Below are 23,333 nucleotides of genomic sequence, written 5' to 3'. Positions count from 1 at the left end.
TATAGAAACCAATTTGTTTTCTTGCCGGATTCTTCAAGTTCCTCCTGTGTTTTCATTGATTGGACCCCCTCCAGTGATTTTGTTAGTAGGTCGCCATAATTCATCCAATTGTCTATTTTTCCCCATCTTCCAAAGAATGCTTCCTGTGTTGAAACCCAAAGCGGAATTTTCCTGTAGATTTTCTTTTGTATTTTGTCCCAAGTTTTAAGAAGTGATTTCCTGATCTCATGTTGTGTAAATTCCTTATGGATTTTTGCCTTCCCATAGCAAAGATATGCATGCCATCCAAATCTATTATTAAAACCTTCAATTTTTAATATGTCTTGTTTCTCTAATTTAACCCAGTCGGAAATCCAATTCAAAATATTCGCTTGGTAATAAAGTTCCAAATTTGGTACTCCTCCTCCTCCATCTTCCTTTTGACGAGTCATCGTTTTCCACCCTATTCTAGATTTTTTCCCATTCCATAAGAAGTTCTTTATGTCGTTATTCCATTGTTTAAATGTGCTTGGATTAATTGAAATTGGGATTGATTGGAACAGAAAGTTTATTTTTGGCAAGAGCATCATTTTTAACGTTTCAATTCTACCAGATATTGACAAATCCAGTTTTGCCCATCTCCGACATAGAGAACGGAGTTTAAAACTGAGAGGTGTCCCAGAAGAAATTAAAGAAGACCTTTATGATAAAATAGTACTGGCTTTGGCAAGCTTTATCGATATCTCAGAAGCAGAAATGGGAGCAGCGGTTGACAAAATCTTTCGCCTGAATTCAATTGTAGCTAGGGGAAAAAGACTTCCGAGAGATGTGGTGGTAGCCTTTTTAGGCACGAAATGGAGAAATGAAATATTGCAAAAAAGTTACACAACGGAATTAACGATAGAAGATGTGCAAATTAAGATTTTTAAAGATGTGCCTATAGAGATATTGAAAAGACGTCAAGAGTATAAATTCCTAACTCAAGAACTAACAAAAAAGAATATTCCCTATTCCTGGGATAGGATTGAAGGAATTTCAGTGCTATATAAACAAAAAAGGTTCAGGATCAACTCCACACAGAAGGCAAGAGATTTCTTAAAAAAGGTAAAAGCTGAGAGAAGAAAAGAACCTCAAGAAGAAAGACAAATGTCAACAAGACTACAAGAAAGGAAACAAAGAGAAGAAGAAGAAGCACAGAGGAAGAAAGAATTAGAGAATCAAAAAGAAGAATCTCTAACTCAAAAGGAAAAAGCAACAACTGAAGAAGAGCTTCAGCTCCTGAATTAAGCAATATAATTAATTAAAACAAACTTATTCTTATTCAGAATGACATTTAAAATAGGTACATGGAATGTAAAAGGTTTGAATTCTAAATTTAAACGCAGTAAAATCTTTCATTATCTAGCTAAAAAGAAACTCGATTTAATATGCTTGCAAGAGATAAAGATAAAAAAGAAAGACCAAAAATATTTGAGAAATTTCAAATTGGGTCAATCATTTACAGCTTTGAATGAAAAGAGGAAAAGTGGAATCGTTATGTATATTAAGGATAAAATAACAGCACGCAAAATTTTTGAAGACAATAAAGGTCATTATATTGGAGTTGAAATTATTGTAGACAATGTGAAATACCTAATAGTAGGTATTTATGCGCCCAATGAAAGCCAACATAAATTTTATAAAAAGTTAAATGAACTGATCAGACAAGAAGACTACGATAACATAATTGCTCTTGGAGACTGGAATGCTGTGATAAATCCTCAACTTGACAGAGCCTCAGGGAAGAAAATAAAGAAAAATCAGGGTAAATTGCCATCTACATTCTTTACATTTCAAGAAGAGATGAAACTTGGGGATGTTTGGAGAAGTATCTACCAAAGTGATCCTGGCCATACATATTTTTCAGATTCCCACAAATCTACCTCAAGGATTGATATGTTCTTGATCTCCAAGACGCTCTTTCCAACAGTGAAAAACATCGATGTTCTCCCAAAAATGGTATCAGACCATAATTTGTTGGTGATGACTATCTGGCAAAATGAAAAACAATTTAATTGGAGGATAAATGATTATCTACTCAACAATCAAGAATTGGTTACAAAAGCAAAAGAAATTTTGAGAAATTACTTTGAAGAAAACGTGAATAGAGAAGTCTCTATGAGTACAGTCTGGGATGCAGGTAAGGCTGTTATGAGGGGTTTTTTGATACAGAAAGGGAGCGAACTGAAAAAAAGATGGAATCAAGAACTGAAGAATGCAGAAGAACAAATCCAAAAATTAGAGAGCAAACGGAATAAGGATCCGACAAATGACAAACTGGATAAACAACTAAAATTTTGGAAAAATCAACTTGATAAAGAAATCACAAGACAAATAGCAAAAAAAATGAAATTAGTAAAACAACGACACTTTGAGACTGCGAACAAATCAGGAAAGTGGTTATCAAACAAATTGAGACAACAAAGAGAAAAAAACAGGATCTCAGAGATTAAAGTGGAAGATAAAATAATTCACTCTCAGAAAGAAATAACAGAAGCTTTTCTTAAATTCTACTCGAATTTATATAAAAAAGATGACATTCCTGTACAACGCATACTAGATTATTTAGAAAAACAAGAGATAAAAAAAATTCCCCAGACTCAACAAATCATTTTAAATGCTGCCTTTTCATTGGAAGAAATTGACGAAGCGATTTGTAGAATGAAACCAAATAAAACCCCAGGCCCGGATGGTTTCTCAGCAATCTATTATAAAATATTCAAAGATGAACTGAAAATACCTTTACTAAATACTTTAAATGAAATCAATATCAATGATATGCCGGAAACATGGAAAAACGCTAACATTACGCTTATCCCTAAAGAATCTAAGGATAAATCTGAGATGTCGAATTACAGACCGATTTCCCTGCTAAATGAAGATTACAAAATATTGTCATCAATATTGGCTAACAGATTTAAAAAAATTCTATCAGACTACATCAATAACGACCAAACGGGCTTTTTACCATCCAGACACATGAAAGATAATATAAGGACAATAATTAACATCTTAGAATATTATGAAGAAAACAAAGGAGATCAACTAGCTTTAATCTTTGCAGATGCAGAGAAGGCTTTTGACAACGTAAATTGGAAGTTTATATTTGAAGTTCTTAAGAAGATGAATGTAGGGGCAAATTTTCTAAATTGGATCCAAAAAATATACACGAATCAAAAAGCCCAGCTAATCATTAATGGAAGAAAATCACAAACCTTTGAGATAACTAAAGGCACACGTCAAGGATGCCCTCTATCTCCACTTATCTTCATAACAGTAATGGAAGTTCTGACTAATACGATTAGAAGCAACACAGAAATTAAAGGAATTAAAATAAAAGGATCGGAATTTAAACTAAAGGCATTTGCCGACGATCTGGTGGTGATCCTGAATGATCCTATTGAACAAATTGATACCGTGTTCAAAACAATGGAGAAATTTGGTGCAGTTGCAGGATTTAAGATAAACAGGGAAAAGACAGTAATTATAACTAAGAACACATCAAAACAAGTAGATCAGTCAATTAAAAAGAAAACCAACTGTGAAATTAAGAAGAAAACAAAATATCTAGGTATTTGGATATCGAACAAAAACTCAGAGTTATATGAGAATAATTATAAAAAACTTTGGAACGAGATGAAAAAAGACGTGTGAGCATATTTAATACAGATCTTTGTGAACTAGTTCTTGGAGCAACAAGCCCCCTGTGCCTGCAGCCTTTTTCAGAGAGGGTGGTGTGGGCTTGAAATCCCTGCTTACCTTGATGACGTGGTTCTGCAAGGTGGGCTGGCTGGGATCCGGCATCGCAACAATGCCAAATGTGTCACCTTCTTTGCAACACCCAGCTTCGTCTCCCCTTCCTCCTCCTCTCCAATGGTTTCTCTTACGAGAACCCCCCTCCTCTCCAGATAATCTGGGAATACCACCCAAACTCAGCAAAGTGAAGGAGGCGGAGGGGGCTGGGATTCCCCTGCCTGCATCCTGCTGCTGGAGCGAGGAAGGCTCTTCCAGATGGAGGAGCCAAGGATACTCCAGCAGCATCACTAGCGCTCATCTTCCCAGCCGTCCAATCAAAAGCCACAGATGCTGGGGCAGGAGCCAGCTTCTACTCGGATTGACTGGCAGGGATACCCGATATTGCCTCCCTTTAACCCTTGTGGTACCCAGACTGTCATGCAAAGAAGTCGAAGGTAGCAATATTTCCAGAAACCCAGAGTGTCATGCAGTCTCCTTCTTTGGAGGTTTTTAAATAGAGACTGGATGGGCATCTGTCCTAGGGAGGGCTTGGATGGTTCATCCTGCATGACGGATGCGGGTTAGATTACAGAAGTAATAGTGCCACTCTATTCTGCTCTGGTCAGGCCCCACCCGGAATATTGTGTCCAGTTCTGGGCAAAACAATTCAAAAAGGACATTGAGAAACTGGAGCCATGTGTCCAAAGGAGGGCAACTAAAATGGTGAAGGGTCTGGAAACCCATGAAGCCCTATGAGGAAAGACTTAGGGAACTGCTGGGGATGTTTAGCCTGGAGAAGAGAAGGTTCTCTCTATTTTGCTGTTGAAAAGAGAAGGTTAAGAGGTGATATGAGAGCCCTGTTTAAATACTTGAAGGGAGGCCATATTGAGGAGGGAGCAAGCTTGTTTTCTGCTGCTCCAGAGAACAGGATCCAGAACAATGGATGCAAGCTCCAGGAAAAGAGCTTCCAGCTCAACATTAGGAGGAACCTCCTGAGAGTAAGGGCTGTTTGACAGTGGGACACACTCCTTCCTTGGAGATTATGGTGGAGTCTCCATCCTTGGAGGTCTTTAAGGAAAGGCTGGATGGCCATCTGTCAATGGGGATGCTTTGAGATTTCCTGCATGGCAGAATGGGTTTGGACTGGATGGCCTTTCAGGTCTCTTCCAACTCTACAATTCTATGATTCTGTACATAGCCCCTTGGGGTCTCTCTTAACTCTAGGATACCATGATTATGGCTTCCTGCATGGTGGAAAGATATGCCCAGATGTCCATGAATTTGAGGACGCAGATTGGGCCCCCAAAAACTCAAGGTGAAATACAACAATTGTAAACCTTCTATAGCAATGACAATAGCAGCTTCATTTATATACCACCTCATGTCACCTAAGCAGTCTCTGAGCGGTTTACAACTGTAAGCCAATTGCCTCCAACAAGCTGGGTACTCATTTTAGTAACCTCAGAAGGATGCAAGCTTGAGTCAAGCCTGAGCCCTGGCTATTGCTATTGGTATTGGACTTGCTATTGCTATTGGTATAGAACTCACCACCTTATGGTTTGTGTGTGAGTGGCTACAGCACAGCCATTTAACCACTGTGCCACCAAGGCCCTCTAAAAAGCAGGTTGGTGGTACTCATATCACCAAGATGGTAAATCTGCTCTGTCTTTTAGTCCAAACTTCAACCGGGCTTTCCAAGGTTCAGTGCTTTGGAGAGCCCCTTTAAAATTCAGACTAAAACCCAGAGAGGATATACCACTCTGACATCTTAGAGGTGCTGCTAAAAGTTTTCTGAACCTCTTGGCACGATCTATATTTTCCTCCCCTTTATATTCAGGGACCCTCCACTGTACCTTGCTTAAATGATCCATAATCTGGCCCTGGATTTAGGTCTCCGTTGTGCTCAGAAGCTGGCACAGGCCCTGAGGATGACATGGATCTGGGTACAACTTTTCCCCTTTGGTGCCACATCCCCACTTGGGCACTAGGTTCATTACCTTGTTGGAGGCCATCTCGCTGACTGAGTGGCGGGTCTGCAGTGTCTCCAGTTGATCCAGGCACCAATCCAACTCCTCCAATGTTTCCACAGCCAATTTTTGGAAGGCATCTTCTGCAAAGAGCAAGCGGACACTGTTGAAGAGCGGGCAGCCCACAAGGCATAGCCTTGGGGTGCATCTATGCTGTAAAAACAATGCAGTTTGACATCATTTTAACTGCCATGGCTCCATGCTACAGAATACTGGGATTTGGAGTTTTGCAAGGTCTTGAGCCTACTTTGTAACTTGTCAAAGTACCAGTCCCAGGATCCTGTAGGATTCAGCCATGGCAGTTAAAATGGGGTCAAACTGCATTATTTCAACAGTGTAGACGCACCATATGATGTGCTTAATTCCAGGCACTGCTGGATTTCAGGAACAGCACAGGCTCAAGATGGACAAACACTTCCCCCCTCCCCAAAATAGATTTGGGTATAGAAAACTACTAAATGTTTCTCCTTTTCTGCAGTTCTTTCCCACCTGAATTTTTCTGTCAAAGAGAGATGTCCCCTCTCCCTCATTTTCTCTGTTTTGTTTGAGCTTTGGAGAAAAAGTTACTTTTAACAAGGACAGTGAAGCACGGATAGCTCCCCATAACGCAGCCACAATAGGAGAAGGTCTGGGACCCTGAGTCTGGGGTGGCCATGGCATTCCTTGTCAACTTATGGCAGCACCATGATGCATTTCCTAGGGTTTTCTTAGGCAAGGGCTACTCAAAGGCGGTTTTGCCAGTTCCTTCCTCTGAAACAGAGCCTCTGGTATCTGGTATTCATTGGTGGTTTCCATCCAAAGACTAACCAGGGCTAACCCTGCTTAGTTTCCAAGCTGAGATGGGATCTGACGGTGTCTTTTGGGTATTTAGGTCCTACTAACATGACTTTTTCTTTGGAAACCTCATATTCTTACACACCAAACTCGCTCCAATCTTGAGTGTTAACTATGGCCCACCTGGCAGACTTGTTGGGAAGAAGAGCTACAGGGCTGCTTTAAAGGAAACCCTAAGAGAAATTGTCCCACAGATGTCTGAGTAGCACTTACCAGACAGGTTGACTCTGGGCGTGGGTGCACCGGATGCTCTCCTGAAAAACACAGCATGAAGGTGAGCATGAGCATCTGGGATCTGTAGTTTTGTGGGTTAGTTAACCTCCTCTGCCAAAGAGTGCCCTGGGACCAAAAGAAGCTACAGGTCCCAGCACTACATAGAATGGATCCATAATGGTTAAAGCAGTATCAAAATGCATTAATTCTGCAGGGTGGCAGCAGTCTTTAAAACCCATTTATTTTTGCATGAACAGTTATGCATTTTGATCCACTTCTTCAGATGCAGATGGCACTAATGTGTCACTTTTCCATCATGTTATTTTTTTCCTTTTTTAATAATAATAATAATAATAATAATAATAATAATAATAATAATAATATTTCCTGCCTCTCCTTGCGGATTGAGACGATACATATATAAAAGTAATAAAAATATAAACAACAGAATATTAATATACACTTTAAAAATACATTAAAATTTTGGTCCAAATCCCAAACGCCAATGACATTTTCCCCATCAATGTTTTAGGAATGCCAAATAAATATAACTTATTACTTTTTTAAAAAAGGATCATGGCAACAGACTGTTTATGTCCTTTGCAATAAATAAGTCTCATCATGTCCTTGTTGTCCTACTCACAAAATAACACGTTATAACTAAAAGCATCTGAATTCACTCATGCTATGTCCGCACTGCAGAAATAATCCAGGTTGACCTCTCCATTGACTCACTTCTTGCCACTGCGCTCCTGTTGCACATGAGTCAAAATGGTGAAGTTGCTTCTCACTGTCCGTAGGCTGGCCAGGACCTATGGGGAGGAATTAAAGACACATAAATATGCCAAAAGGCACAAGATCCTATTTGATTTCGGAAGCTAAGCAGGGACAGCCCTGGTTAGTCCCTGGATGGGAGATTGACAATGAATCCCATGTGCTGGATGCTCTCTTTCAGAGGAAAGAACTGGAAAAATCACCTCTGGGGATTCCTTTGCCTAGAAGAAGAGGGGCTAAATCTTGTCCTTCCCAGCAGGCTCAGGCAAAAGCAAACTGCTGCAGACACTTCCAGTTTGCCATCATTTTCCCGATCCAAAGCCATGCTGATGTGGCTTGGCTTCTGTTCTTAGTCTGGCCTTGTGGAATTGGTCACCAACACCTGCTAGTCTCCTTATCTAGCTTTCCTGCCCTCAAACACAGACCCCCCCCCCCAGCACACAGACCTCCAGAAGGATCCCTACCTGTGCAAAGGGGGTGACAATCAGGTCTTCTCCATGCCTGCAAAGAAGGAAAGGCAAAACACATTAGAGATACAAAAGCCCCTTGGCATCTCACAAACATGGTGGAAGCGTTGGACATTATCGTGGAAACTGAGCTGCACGTGTGCAAGGAAAGATTACGTTATGAGATGGACAGGTTGCTTACCTGTAACAGTATTTCTTTGAGTGGTCATCTGCGAATACATACAAATTGGTTTTACTGTGCCTACACAGTACTGTTCGGAAACTTCTAGAATCACTGGGCAAAGTACACTTTACAACATATGGCAACTTTTTGGCAGTAACTCCGCCCACCCGTATAAAGCCCCTGCTTCCCGCTCTTTTCCCCAGTTCCGCAATTTTGACGCCGCGTACACGACATGAATGAGCCAATAAGAGCAGGACACTGAGGGGAGGATGGGCGGGATGGACAGGTTGCTTACCTGTAACAGTATTTCTTCGAGTGGTCATCTGCGAATACATACAAATGGGTTTTATTGCGCCTGCGCAGTGCTGTTCGGAAACTTCTGGAATCACTGGGCAAAGTTTACTTTGCAACATATAGAAACTTTTTGGCGGTAACTCCGCCCACCCGTTCTAAGGCCCCTGCCTTCCTGCTCTTTCCCCAGTTCCGCAATTTTCCCGCCAAGCAGGCGATGGAAAGAGCCAATAAGAGCAGGACACTGAGGGGATGGACGGGTGGGATTTGTATGTATTCGCAGATGACCACTCGAAGAAATACTGTTACAGGTAAGCAACCTGTCCTTCTTCGTGGTCTCTGTGAATCATACAAATGGGTTTAGACTGACAAGCTTAGGTAGGCGGCGGAGGGAGTGTCCTGAAACCAAAGCTATGGTAAACCAAAGGCATATTTATTGTAGCAATAAACACCTTGAACCATAAAAGAGTCAGTCTTTTTGTTCATGCACAAACCAAACATAGCAATAACCTTGCTAAACCTGAGACGGGAGCAAAGGGTCGTGCAAGACCAGTCCCATCGAAATTGGTGCAAACAACATTCAGCAGAATGTAAACAGAGAGAGGCATTAAGTACATAAATGCTGAAAAACAAACCATCAGTAGTGCAATCAATGCAACCCTGAAACCAACACAGCCCTCCCGAAAGCTGCGTCTCGGATGGCTCTGGTGTCCAACCTATAATGCTTAATAAAAGTCAGAGGTTGGGACCAGACAGCAGCCTTACAGACATCCTCCAAGGGAATCCCTGACAGGAATGCAGAGGATGCTGACACTGTCCTTGTAGAATGGGACCGAACCTTGCCAGGGAGAGGTTTGCCCAGCAGTTCATAGCAGAGGTGGATGGTACCGGCCACCCATTCGGAAAACCTCTGCGCAGAGACAGGCAACCCCTTCTTCGGCTCCGAGTAGCATTGGAAAAGTCTCTCGGACCGACTGGAGGCAGCAGTTCTGTCCAGGTAAAACGCCAGCGCTCTCCTGACATCAAGAGAGTGCAGGCTTCGCTCCGCATCTGAAGTCGGATTGGATGCGAGAGTAGGCAACACAATGTCCTGGCACATGTGGAAAGCAGACACAACCTTCGGCAAGAAAGTAATGTCTGTCCGCAGGACCACCTTGCCCTTGTGAAACCTCAGGAAGGGCTGGTCCCTCCGCAAGGCACAGAGTTCGCCCGCACGGTGGGCAGAGGTGATGGCCACAAGAAAGGCGGTTTTCCAAGTCAGTAGTCTCAAGTCCGCTGTGGCCATCGGCTCGAAGGGCTTGGACTGGAGCGCGGACAGTACCGCCTCCAAGCTCCAAGCCAGCGCTGGTACCGACACAGGAGGATGCAAGTTGGCACATCCCTTAAGGAACCCCTTCACCAAGGGATCCCTAAAAAAGGAAGCCCTCCCCCCGAATTGGTACTTGGCACAAATGGCAGACAAATAGCACTTGATGGATGCGAGGCACAACCCCTCATCCAAAAGCGCCATCAAAAACTCCAGCACCACTGGAGTGGACACCTGAGCAGGAGACAAGCCCTTTCGATCAAGGAAGAGGCTAAACCTCCTCCATTTCAGGGCATAGGACCGCTGGGTGGAAGGTTTCCTTGCAGCCAGGATCACTGTCCTCACCGCCTCCGGCAGGGCAGTTAGGGCTGTATCCTCCAGGCCACCAGTGGTAGGCTCTCGATGTCGGGGTGGAGAATCCGTCCGTCCTGGATCGACAGCAGATCCGGGTGGGGATCGAGGCGCAGGAAGCATCTCCTAGAGAGATGGAGAAGGGATGCGAACCAAGGCTGTCTCGGCCACCACGGGGTGATCAGGATCGCATGCGAACGGTCCGTTGTCATCTTGGCCACCACCCTGATGATGAGAGGGAAAGGAGGGAAGGCGTAGAGGAGCTCTCCCGTCCAAAGGAAGGCGAAGGCGTCTCCGAGGGATCCGTCCATTCGTCTCCTGGAGCAGAACTGGGGACAGTGGCTGTTCCATCTGGTCGCGAAGAGGTCGATCCGGGGAGTTCCCCACCGGTCGAAGAGGTCGCTGACCGTCTCGGGATGGAGCCTCCACTCGTGGCACACCGACGGAGATCTGCTGAGGCGATCTGCCAACTCGTTGGAAAGGCATCCAACAGTCCAGCCACCATCTTAGGGAAGCAGCTACCAGTCTCGGTACCATGAGCCACTTGGATGGGGGGCCCTCCATCGGGGAGAAGACCGAGAGGAACCAGGACTGCAGAGGTCGAATGCGCAGTCTTGACCAAGGTGTGACAAACGTCGTTGATGCCATGTGGCCCAGGGCGACTTGGACATCTCTGGCCCTCACCCTCCTGTGGGAGATGCAAGGCCTGAGCGATGTCGTCAGTGCCTGGAAACGGTCTGAAGGGAGAAAGGCGGAGCATCTTTCGGAGTCGAGGATGGCCCCGATGAACTTGACCTGCCTGGTCGGTGTGAAGTGAGACTTTTCCCGGTTGATGACCAGACCAAGGGAGTCCAAGAAGTGCAAGGCGAAAGAGACCACCTCCTGCAGTTCGTGTCGGGATTCGGCGGCAAACAGCCAGTCGTCCAGATATGGGAAGACCATGAAGCCTTTCTGATGAAGGTATGCCACCACTGGTGCCATGCACTTCGTGAAGACTCTCGGTGCCGTGGCCAAACCGAAAGGGAGCACGTTGTAGTGGTACGAGGTGGAGCCGACGGCGAAGGCGAGGAATCTTCAGTGGGACTCCCGGATCCCAATGTGGAAGTAGGCGTCTTTCAGGTTGACGGTCGCGAACCACAGGCCCTGGTGAAGCAAAGGCAGAATGGAAGCCAAGGTTACCATTCGGAAGCGACGGTACTCAAGGAACACATTAAATTGTCTCAAGTCCAGGATGGGCCTGATGCCACCATCCGCCTTCGGTACCGTGAAGTACCTGGAGAAAAAGGCCCTGGAGTGTTGGTTGGGCGGTAAAGGGGAGATTGCCCCCTTTTCACCCCCTTTCCACGGAGCCACGCATGTCGTCGAAGAGCCATCGAAGCCGACATAGCTCTGCCTGCACCGTCGGCCACATTGCGAAACGTCGTAATTAGCCAGCCCCCAATGGAGTGAGTCTTGTCCCTGATCTCGACGAGCTTTCGCTGAGCATCATCAGGGATGTCTGGGATAATAGGCAAAATGCCCTCCATCAGCGCCTGTACATAGGCCCCCATGCATGCCATGTAATTGATGGCCTTGACCGCCAAGGCAGTTGCAGAGTATGCCTTTTTGGCCAGACCATCAATCTTCCGGGCCTCGTGGTCCACAGGAGAGGTGGCCTGCTTCTGGGTGGAAGTCAGTTGGGCCCCCTCGATGATTGCCAAGTTCTGCTTGGGGTGCGACACCAACCAAGAACAGCTCGCTGGTGACACTCAATACAAAGACTCTATCTTCTGGGAAGTCCCCATTAGCGACGCCGGTGTTTCCCAAGACCTCTTAATGATGGTCTCTAGGGATGGAAGAAGTGGAATGGACAGTGGAGTCGGTACACGCCCATGTACCCGGCGTTCCACCGGATCCCTTGCTGCTTCCTCAGGGTACGCCAACTTGATGTCCAGAGCCCTGGACATCTTGATGACATACTCATTGAACGTACGCATGTCATCGGTGGGAGAGGCTGGCTCAGGGTGGTGGAGTTCCTGAGGTGAACCCTGTGGAGATAGCTCGTCGTCCAATGGATCCTCTGAGGGTGAGATCATTTCCAGTTCCGAATCCGACTCGGGATGGAGCGTCAGTTCAGACTGCTTGCGAGGAGTCGAAGCCGGGGCCACAGCCTGCCTTGACTCTGGATGGGCCGCTGCCGTCACCGACGGTTTCGGAATCGAGGATGAGGGCTTACGCTGGTCAGTCTGGACCGGTCGGAGATTAAGTTTAGAGGTAAACTTTTGAAAAGCTGTCTCCCTCGGGACCACCATGAAATAGCGGTCCATCTCGGAGTCATAGATGTGTCTGCTCCCTGGGGTGAAAGGTTTCTCCTTGTATCTGCACCCTTCTGCGACTCCGGAACCAGAGTAGTAAGGATATGGTCTGGAGAGCGGTGTCTTGTAGTCGCTGAGTGACCGGAGCTCTTAGAAGACTTCTTCGATCCTGAGTCATGGGAAGGCTTGAGCTTCTTAGAGACCAGAGGGGCCGGCTCGGTAGTGGTAGATCTCCTCTTCGGAGCCTTAGGAGCTTCCAGTGGGAAGAAAGGGTTCAAGGTTAGCTCAGAGAGCTTGGTGGTGTCGGAGGACTTCCCTTTGGATGGTTTGTCCTTTCCCCTGGCAACGGTACCAGAGGTCCCCCGTTCGGAACCGTCGGATCTCGAGGTCTCAGGAAGGTCCTTGGAGGTCCAGGAGTCATCCCCAGGAGTTTTAGCGTCCACCTTGGACGACTTCGAGGCCAAAACAGATGCCGATGCCGTCTTTCGGGCCGCAGAGTCGGGAGCTGCAGACTTAGACTTCGGGGTCGAGTCCATCGGGGTCGTCACAGTCCGGGCAGGGGATGCAGCGGCCGTGGAACCCTCCATCCCCGACGTTTTGTGGGGGTGCTTGGAGGGCCTGTCGGTGGCACTGGACCTGTCTGGGTCACGGGCCACGAGAATAGCAGCGCTGGGCTCCGCAGAGCTATGGGCCGCAACAACAGGCGGAGCAGAGGCCGCACTTGATGGGCTGTCCTGAGCCGTTGACACCGGAGCAGAGGCCGAAGCTGAAGGGGCTGAAGCTGGCCGGGAGCCCTCCCCACGGACCTTGCCCTGGGTGATAGCCGAGGTCAGACGGGATTCCCGTTTTTTTCTGGCCTGTGATGTCATCGATTTACATAAGATGCAGGACCTGGTGTCGTGGTCCTTCCCCAGGCACAGCAAGCAGGAGGAGTGCGGGTCTTGGACTGGAACCTTGCCCCCACAGGCGTCGCACTTCTTAAATAGAGGAGACATCTCGACCAGGATCGACAAATTCGAGGGAGAGTCTGCAAACGAGGTCAAGACAAGCCGAGAGATCAAAGTCGAGGTGGAGGTCAGAAAAAGGCGAAAGTGAAAGCGGTCCGAGGTCAATACCAGTGATTCAAACGAGATGTAGAAGCAAGCGAAGTTCCAAACAGCAGCTAACGCAGCGGAAAAAAAGGAACTGGGGAAAAGAGCGGAAAGCAGGGGCTTTATATGGGTGAGTGGAGTTACCGCCAAAAAGTTGCCATATGTTGCAAAGTGTACTTTGCCCAGTGATTCTAGAAGTTTCCGAACAGTACTGCGCAGGCGCAGTAAAACCCATTTGTATGATTCGCAGAGACCACAAAGAAGAAGCGCATTTCATCGCACAATGTTGTCATTTCACATGGGTTTCATAGCACAAGCATTGTAAAGATTAATGCTACAGAATCCTAAAGAAGGATCTTGGCTAACATCTGTAGCTCCGAGCAACCATTTTCTCCAGGGTTAGCTGGCTGACCTGCCTGCCTGCAAGACCATATGTTAAACTATGAATGAGTACAGTGGAACCTCTCCTTACGCGGGGGGATCTGTTCCAGACCCCCCTGCGTAAGGCAAATTCTGTGTAAGGGGCTTGTGTTCGCGGCAGCATGGGACACATGCGCCATGGGCACGCCCCCATTCATTTGATTACAGTGCGGCTTCCACATAAAGTAGAAGCCGCGTACAGTGGTACCCCGGGATACGAATTGATCGCGTTACGAAATTTCCGGGGTACGAAAAAGTTAGATTGGAAAAAACTGTTCCGGGTAACGAAAGATTTTTCGGGTTACGAAATTCATTTTGGCGCATTTCGGCGCGAAATTCAAATGCGAAGCGCGGCTAGCGGCTTTCCAGCGCTAACGGAAAGCCTTTTCGGGTTGCGAAATGTATCGGGTTACGAACGGCGCCGTGGAACGAATTAATTTCGTAACCCGAGGTAGCACTGTATAGAGTGGGTGCAAATCCTCCTTTCCTTTCCACCATCCCCATTAGGCAGAAGTCCTCTGTTATCTGTCTGTCATGACTGCAAAATCTCTGCCATGGATTAATCCAGGAATATTCAAGACTATCCGAAAGTGCACAAAGGACCACTCTGCTGGCACACTTGTTGGGAAATGGGAGAGATGGATCTCTTAAGCAGTCAGTTTGGCAAGACACAAGCTGAACCATCCCACTCCAACTGAATTCTAATGGGAGAAAAAAGAGATTTGTCTTCTTTAACTGTTTTACAGAGAATGGCTCTCTCAAGCATAGTAATCAATTTGGCAAGGCAGAAGCTGAACGACCTGTCTAACTTCCACAGAATTCTAGATAAAAAAGTTTTGTCTTCTTCATATGTTTTACAAAGAAGACAAACTTATTTCTTTTCTCTACTAGAAATCAGTGAGAGTGGGATGGGTCATTGTTCAGCTTTTGCCTTGTCAAATTGATTACTCTGCTTGAGATATTCATTCTTTGTGAAACCATATAAAGAAGCCAAACTTACTACTTTTTTCTGCTAGAATTCTGCAGGAGTGGGAGTGGGATGGGTCACTGTTGATTTTTGGCCTTGCCAAATTGATTATTCTGCTCAAAAGACCCATTTTTATCTCTCACATTTCCCATCAAATGTTCCAATAGAGTATTATTTGGGATAGTCTTGAATGTTCCCAAACTAATCCATGGCAGAGACTTTGCAGCCATGACAGTGAAATAACAGAGGACCTCTGCCCAACAGTGATGGTGTAAGGGAGAGGAAGACTGTGAGATGAGGGAGGATTGTGGGATGTGGGGGATTGTTGCACATCTTCTGCTCAGCCTTAGTCTGCTAACCAGGTTCGCAACCTCCTGCAAGTGCCATGTTCCCCTTCATGCTCACATGTCGCTGGCGATGGAAGAATTGCGGGACATGGCTTTTGGTGAGAGGTCATAGTCGCTGTCTGAGCGGTAGAGGAAGGATTCTCGACGCTGACCATGTGGGGTGGTCCCCTGAAGCACAAGCCCCAGACCGGGGCCGGCTGAGGGGTCCAAAGGGCTCCGGCCTGGAGAGAAGCCATTCTCAATGTCGAAGCTGCAGGGAAAGAAAAGAGGGGCAGAAAGGAATGTAAAATATAAAATCCTAAGAGTTGGAGGAGACCCCAAAGGCCATCCAGTCCAACCCCCTGCCATGCAAGAATAAACAATCTAAATATGTCTAGTAGGTTTGTTTCATGTGTGTGTGTCTGCTTCATCTAGTTTTTTTGAAGTCGTTTTTTTTTTTTAACAGAAACATTACTTTTTGGACTACAGCCCCAAGAATCCCCCAGCCATCCCCACATCTTCCCCAATGCCCCAGATTCTGGAGCTTGTAGTTTTAAAAAATGTTTCCAAGATCTGGGTTCTTCCCCACACCTTAATCAAAGTCATTTCTAACTTAGTGACCTTAAGGAAAACCTATCACCAGATTTTCTTAGTAGCATTTGTCCAGAGATTTGCCATTGCCTTTCTCTGAAGCTGACAGTGTACACTTGCCCAAAGTCACCCAGGGGTTTCCCATGGCCAAGCCAGGATTCAAACCGTGGTCTCCAAAGTCGCAGTCCAACACTCAAATCACTACACAGTGCTGGGTCCAGTTGCTATGGCTAAAAAACTCAGTTTCAAGGGAAGGCAATGGCAAATCTCCACCGAACACATTTTGCCAACAAAACCCCAGGATAGGTTTGTGTTAGGGCTACCATAAGTCAGAAATGACTTGAAGGCACACAATACACAACACAGTCCAGCCACCCCTTCAACAGGTTTGGTTTTGCATCTTTTTCAGCTTTGCAAGACAACTATAACCTGCTCCCCAAAAAGCAATGACCCACCCCAAAGGGACTTCTATGAAATCCTAAAACCAGATTATTGTCCTTTCCTTTCCCTACAGGCTCCCACTGCACAGCTCAGCCAGGACGGATGAAGGATGTCTTTGCGTCTCTTGGCTCTGCTCCTCTTTCCATGATGCTGTGTGAGAAAAGAAGCGGATGCCCCACCAGGGATTTGGGGAAAAGGACTCCAGCAACATTATCAGAGATCGGGCAGAGAAGAGGCAGACTGCCAGGAACTGCAGGTGTTGCAGACTTTGGAAGAAACATTTAACAGTGCAGGCAACACAAGGCAGTCATCCAGTCCAACCTGCTTGGGAGTCTTAACACTGGGGATGCCAAGGAAGCACCAAAAGGCTCCAAAGTCACTCTGCACCTCTGCTCCAAGGCAACTTAAGAATGAGTGTGTTTCAGCAAAGGTCATGGACAGCTTATGAACACAACAGCCATGCCAAGCATCCTACAGAAAGGCCATCACGCTCTCCCAAATCTTTCCCAAAGGGCCACCAACCCTGGTCTTCCATTACATGACACCTGAATCATGACCTCCTGATGCCAGTCCGAGCTCAGTGTGGATAGTAAGTGTCCACTTAGTTCTGGGTTCAAGCGTTGCCACTAAGCCATGAAACCTTTCTCAGTGACCAGTTTTGCTCTGCCTGATCTTCCTCACAGGGTTGTTGAAAGGACACAATGGGAAGGAGAGCCACGAATGCTACATTGCTCACTCTACAAAACTCTGGTTGGCACCTACCTTATCTTCCCCCGCACATAGCCAATGCAGGAGTGCCTCCGTAAGGGGCGCTGGGTGCATGGCAGCATCTTTTCCTCGTGGCACCACTCTGCCAGGCCCACAAGGGACTCACTGAGCAGGGCATACTCATCCCTTCCCTCCCCTCTGACCCAGAACAATGGGGCCCCGTTCAGCGGGTGGCTGGTGCTCACGTCAGTGCCCGGAAGGGTGGCATAATGGGCTGATTGTCTATAGAACACAAGCCCCAAACTGGGGTGTGGGGACTGGGGGAGACCATGCCAGGGGTTCCCTCCATTAAGACCCCTTGGTGCTCACCTGTCTGGCATAAAGAGGGTGGACTCTTTGCCTCTTGGTGGCTCACTGAGAAGCAGAGGGCTGTGGAGCCCTTGAGTTGGTACAAGGCAAACATTCACCCTCATGCCATCTGGGGCTTCAAAAACCACCCATTGTTTGGCTTCTGGTTCATTTCCCCCCATGGCACTGGGATGGGACAAAGCATCAATTGTGGGTCAGAAATCTTTGGGAGAAATATAGTTCACCATGCTGAATGCCCCAGTGACAGGGACTGGGATGGGGTGAAGGTCCTCTGCATTCTCACTGGGCACAGAAATACCAGGCCCAGATCTGACACATGGGCACCACCTTATGTGTTGCTCAAAAAGGAGTCTCCTATTCTGTCCCTGACCCAGGAAATTTGTTCAAGTCACCATCTTTCCAGAAGTTCTTTACCTTCCCCTTTTTACACTGTCATCCAGTTGGCAGAAAAAGCACTCTGTGCATGTTCAGATGAGATAGGCCACTATCTCCCTCTTTCCCTTTTCAGACATTTGTTGCTGCTGCTGTTGTTGTTTGCCGTCAAGTCATTTCCAACTTACAGCGACCTTAAGGGATTTTCTTGAGAAGTTTCTTCAAAGGGTTTTTTGCCATTGCCATCCTCTGAGGCTGACAGAGTGTTCAAATATTTATGGTACTTTAATTTTCAGAGGTTTGCAGGCTCAGAGAGATGGGTCAGAGCTGGGAGGAAGGCAAGGAAGGGTCTCCTCCCCTCAGTCTCTAGACCAGGGATTGGGGTGGACTAAATGACCCTTAGGTGCCCCCAGAGGTAGATTCCAACCCTTTGATTCAATGGTTATTGGAAAGGATGGCCAGGCCAGCGTGTTTCCAATTGGCTTTTCTCCTGAGCAGAAACCGATACGGATTCAGACTTGCTGAACAGCAATGGGGAAAGTTTATTTGGGGGAGAAAACAACCAAGACCCTAAAGTAACTTTTCCAACCTGTGGTTTCTGGGAAGCCCAGAAACCTTGATAGCCTAACCCTGCCATGGCTTCATCTGACAGAATCCTGGGATATGTAGTTTTATGCACATGAATTCGATTTGGAAAAGAAACGGGCAAGAAAAGATAGCAAACACACAAAACACACACAGAGGGGAAATGAAACTAAAAGAACAAGAGTTAAAGATATCACCAGGTAGTAAAAAGGGATGTGTAGTTTTGTGAGTCAGCAGCCTTCTTTGGGCAGAGAAGGCTCAAGACCATGCAAAACTACAGATCCCAGGTTTCCACAGGACGGAGCTGCACCAATTAAAGTGGCATCAAATTGCATTGTATTTTTGCAATTCAGATGCACCCTGGGGCAACCGAATATTTGATATAGACCTAAGTCAGGAGAAGGAAGCATACATCCTTTTGGAGGCTGTTGGATTGCAACACCCATTAGCTCCGGCAAAACCAAAGCTTAGGAACGCAATGCTTTTGGAAACACCAAGAAAACATCTGCAGTGGATGTGCCTGGATACTTATACATTAAAATGCTTTTGCGTTGTTTTAAATATGCTGTGACCATATATTCGAAGAAAGGCAGGATATAAGTAAATAATAATAATAATGGGGGGGGGGACTGGCCTTTTCGACCCCCCTTGGCTTGAACCACATCCTCAAAAGGAGTGATGGGGGAGGCGGATATTTGGCAAGAGACCTGTAACTGCGTATTTTCTTTAAAAAGGAAAATGTTCCATCCGATGTTGTTTGCTTTAATAGTTCCTGACCTCATGGATGGTGGGGACAGCAAAGGGGAGGAGAGTCCTGTTTGGAATTTGCAGTTCTCCTATAAATAGCCACCGATCCCACTGGAAAGGGAGGGAGACCAGGACGAAGAAGGGAGCCACAAACAGGGAGGGGATGCTGGGTCTTACAGTCCATAGATCACCCACCCTCTCTCCAGACAGACCCAAAAGGAGCAGGGAAATGGAGATGATCTTCACACCAGACTCAGTCTTTGCAATGTCAACATTCAAAAGAAACAAGAGAAATTTCCTTTGCTAGACCAAACCAGAGCTTGGGAAGTTACTTTTTTCCTGTTATTGTTTATGACCACTTTGGAAAAGACACTTGTTCCTGTTGCTCATATTTTAAAAAGTAACTTGTCGCGCCGCTTGTTAATTTTTTTCCCCTGCCACAATGATAACGTCGTGGTGGAAAACTTGGACGGCACCCTGTCAAAACAGCACTTAAAATGGCCTTTAAAAGTTACTTTTAAAAGTAACTACACAATTTAAATGTTACCAAAAATAACATTTTTGCCAGTAAAGTGGGAGTTTCTCTCCCGCCACCATACTCATATCGCAATGTAACTTTGTTATGCCCCTGTACCCTCCCAGAAGTAACTCATTACAGTTACAATTCCTTCTCGTGTGTTACTTCCATGATGCGGAGCTGGACTTGCATTTTCATTTCCAAAGCGAAAAAGAGAAAAGCCTTCCTCACAAAGCTGCTCGCAATATTATGGAAAAGGTGGTGCAAAGCGATAGGCTGCTTTTCCCTATTGTCTCCTGCCATTGAGAGGCAGACTGCTACTGCACAGAGAGGCTCCACTGAGCAAGCATAAGAATAAAAGAGGTTGCTTGTTGGGTCAAATCAAACCTTCCTGTTTTCCATATTGGGTTGACAGAAACCTCTGGGTAAGCCCATATGAAATCAATTGGAGACAAGGATGAAGATCCAACACCAAAAACCTTTCTTTGTCTGATGCAGAATTAACTTGCAGAACTCCCTGCCACAAAGTGCCAGGATTGCAAACTTTGTGATTTTTAATAATAATATAAGAAGAAGAAGCCCCTATCTTAGGTTCTTTTAAAAGGAGATCAGTCATCTTGAAAGAGGAGGAGGACAAGAGAGCTACCCATGGATCTTAGTATTCATGGCTGCTAAATGGAACCTTCATATCCAGGAGCAGTATACCTCAGAAGACCCAATGTGAGGGAACTCCTTGGGGACTTGGATCTGCTGGGCCACAGAAGGGCCAAATCCCACCCCCGCAGCATCCAGGGAACAATCTTACCAAAGTGGGTGGGCCACCGTGAACCGCCGCTGGACTCGGAGGCTCTGCTTGGTCAACATTTTCTGAAACAGGACTCTTGTGTTATGGGGTTCGATGAGCCCTCCAAGGAACTGTGCGTCTTGGAAACGGAGGAAGAGGAGCGCACACGCATGTGGTTGCTCCCAAGCTACACATGCAGAGAGATGGCTGAGAGCATGTGCCTAGGCTTGCCATATCCCGCCAGGGGGCGGGACTTTCCCAGTTTGGGGTGGGGCCACACGGTCCCGCCCGTTTGGCCCCTCCCCTGGGACCTCCCCCCCCCAGCAAGGCCCTGGAGGCAGCTCCAGCCCTCCCCATGGCTGTGTGCCACCCTCCCCGCCTCCCTGCCTGACTTAAGGCTAGAGAGCAGGTCTTAAAGACATCTTCCACTCAGAGCTATTGCCAGCCCACTTGGTATATATACCCTGCAAAAGGCATTACTTTCAGGTTACAGTGAGCAAAGAAAAAAAGGCCATCAATCGTTCCTGTTTCCCTGGGAGTCTAAATGCCTCATCTTTTAAATGTCTACCGCTCAGTATTGTTGTAATTCTTTATCACAGGGTCGTTTTTGAGGCCCTAAACACCTTTACTTGGAATATGCAAATTTCTCCCGAAGCTGACCAATGGGAAAGAAGCAATCAGCCCCCCTCCCCTTGGGTTGGTTTTCAATGGCTTGGAAGGAAGAGATTTTGCCTTGCAAGTTGCTGGTAAATAATAGAAGGCTTTGGGGTTGCAAAAGGCTGCAGAAATAGTTTGACCCCCCCCTTAAACATCCATGGCTCAGTGCTATGGGATTCTGGGAATTGTAGTTTCTTGTGGCACCAGAGCTCTTTTGACAAAAGGAGACTGAATGGAGGCGTTGCCTGGCTGGGGGCAGAGCCTCTTGCCAGCAGTGAGAAGGCTGCGATGATGAGGAAAAGCAGGGGCTCCTCTGGTGGTCCTGGCCACTTCCCTTGGCTCCCTCCCTCCTCCTCCTCCTCCTCCTCCTCTCAGAGCTCATTCACACTCCCTGGCTTTTCTCTCCCCCCCCCTCTGCACTTTGAGACCCCTTTAACTGCCAAAGCTCAATGCTCTAGAATTCTGGGGTCTGTGAGGCATTTGGCCTTCTCTGTCAGAGAGCTCTGGTGCCACAATAAACTAAAATTCCCAGGATTCCATAGCACTGAGCCCTGGCAGTCCAAGCAGTGTGTTTTGGACACAGAGATCCTCCAAATGAATCCAGTCCCTAGCTTTTATATCTCTCTCACACACTGCAGGAATAATAACCCACTTTGAGACTGCTTTAACTCAATGCTAGGGAATCCTGGGAATGCGAGTGTTTGGGAGACATTGAGACTTCTCTGTCAGTGATGGCTCTGAGGCCACAATAGACTACAATTCCCAGGATTCCCCAGCACTGAGCAGTCTCAAACTGGACCATTTCCTCAGTGTGGATGCACCTGGGGAGGAATTCTGGGCACTGCAGTTCAACTACGTTTGGAGGGTTATGGGACTCCCTGTCAGAGATAGCTCTGGGGCCACAATGTACTACAATTCCCAGCATTCTCCAGCACTAACCCAGGACAGTTAAGTCACTCTCAGACTGGATTATTTCCTCAGTGTGGATGCAGCTTTGGTGAGGAACTCTGGGCATTTCAGTCCAGCATTGTTTTACTTCTGCAGTGTGTTTTGGACCAGAGACAAGGTGACCAGGCATCCTCCTCCTTTTCCAGGACATGTTCTCCATTTGGATCATGGCTAAGAAGCATGGATTTATAATTACATGGGTGTTTTTAGCTTTTATTTACATTTTTTTGCTTGGGTGCCCTACATTTTGGGGTGAGGGCATTGGTCACCTTGGTCAGAGAGCTTTCCAGGGGTTAACTGCCATTCTGCTGTGGTGCTGGAACAAACCACCATTCCCAGAATTCCATAGCATTCAGGCAAGACAGTTAAAGTGGTCTCAAACCAGATTATTTCTCCAGTGTAGATGCAGCCCAAGCCTTTTGCCTCTCTTATGCCTGAGATTTCAAAGCCCAGCCTTGGCACCACAACAAACTACAAATCCCAGGATTCCATAGGATGGAGTGATGAGAGTGAAAGCAGTGTGGCAGCAGCCTAAGCGTGCTTAATGCAGTTCTTAACATGGTGCACCTCTTGCCTACAGAGTCTCACAAGACTTTTTTGTTGAACAACTTGTACCCATTAACTCCATTTCATGTCTCCTTTATTTAGTGGGGAGGAATACAGACAAAACAAGTCAAAATGAAGAAAAACCAAAGTCCCTTGACCAAAGGGTTTGGTTGTGGAATAAGCCTCTGAAATATGCAAGAGGCAATGTTAAAATAAAGCCATGTTCAATGCCCAAATGTGCTGTTTGGAATGGGGACAGGGGGGTGGCCAGAAAGGGAAGTACATTTCTGCGATCTGTCTACGAATAATGTCAAAATGTCCTCCATTTTGATCATGCCTAAGAAACATGGATTTATATTAACATTTCTAAAAAAGACTCAATTTTTTTGTGTGTCCCCCATTTTTTTAAAATGTGTCCTACATTTGAAAATGTTGTCCTGCATTTGTCCTACATTTGTCCCGGTTTGGAGGTCCTCACTTATGGCAACCCTACATGTGCCCAGCTGCTGAAGGAGCCCAGAAGCCACAGGTCTTGCTATGGCTGCAACTGGGTGAAGGAAGGTGGCTAAATGTCCATCCTATTTGCAGTGTAGCGGTCACCATGAACCCAGGAGTTGGAAAAAACGCTCTTCGCCTTGAATTCCAACATGGGGTGGTCTTGCAAATCAAGGGGGAGTCTGGGTCCCGACAAAGGGTGCCATTTTGGGGTCTTGAATGCCCGCCTGGGCCTGGAGGAGCAAGAGAAGTGCCTGGAACCATCCTATCCGGACTGCTCCCAAAAAGTGTCTGCT

The 23,333-nt window shown here is 46.5% G+C and overlaps 1 protein-coding gene across 1 annotated transcript in view; it reads right to left on the bottom strand.

Annotated features, from left to right (window-relative positions):
- The window catches only part of LOC149284567 (3',5'-cyclic-AMP phosphodiesterase 4D-like), a 148,123-nt gene that overhangs the window by 52,656 nt on the left and 72,134 nt on the right, over window positions 1-23,333 (bottom strand). Inside the window, exons 4-8 of the mRNA XM_089496651.1 lie at window positions 15,357-15,548; window positions 8,066-8,102; window positions 7,563-7,639; window positions 6,828-6,868; window positions 5,751-5,863 (exon numbers count right to left, since the gene is read on the bottom strand). Of these exons, the coding sequence (XP_089352777.1) occupies window positions 5,751-5,863; window positions 6,828-6,868; window positions 7,563-7,639; window positions 8,066-8,102; window positions 15,357-15,548 (460 nt within the window). The remainder of the gene's footprint in view (window positions 1-5,750; window positions 5,864-6,827; window positions 6,869-7,562; window positions 7,640-8,065; window positions 8,103-15,356; window positions 15,549-23,333) is intronic.

Source organism: Sceloporus occidentalis, unplaced genomic scaffold (genome assembly GCF_023333645.1).
Source record: "Sceloporus occidentalis isolate IW3139 unplaced genomic scaffold, rSceOcc1.0.p SCAF_91, whole genome shotgun sequence".
Classification (NCBI taxonomy): Eukaryota; Metazoa; Chordata; class Lepidosauria; order Squamata; family Phrynosomatidae; genus Sceloporus; species Sceloporus occidentalis.
Note: the sequence above shows the minus strand (reverse complement) of the source record. Positions and strands in the feature narration are given on the sequence as shown.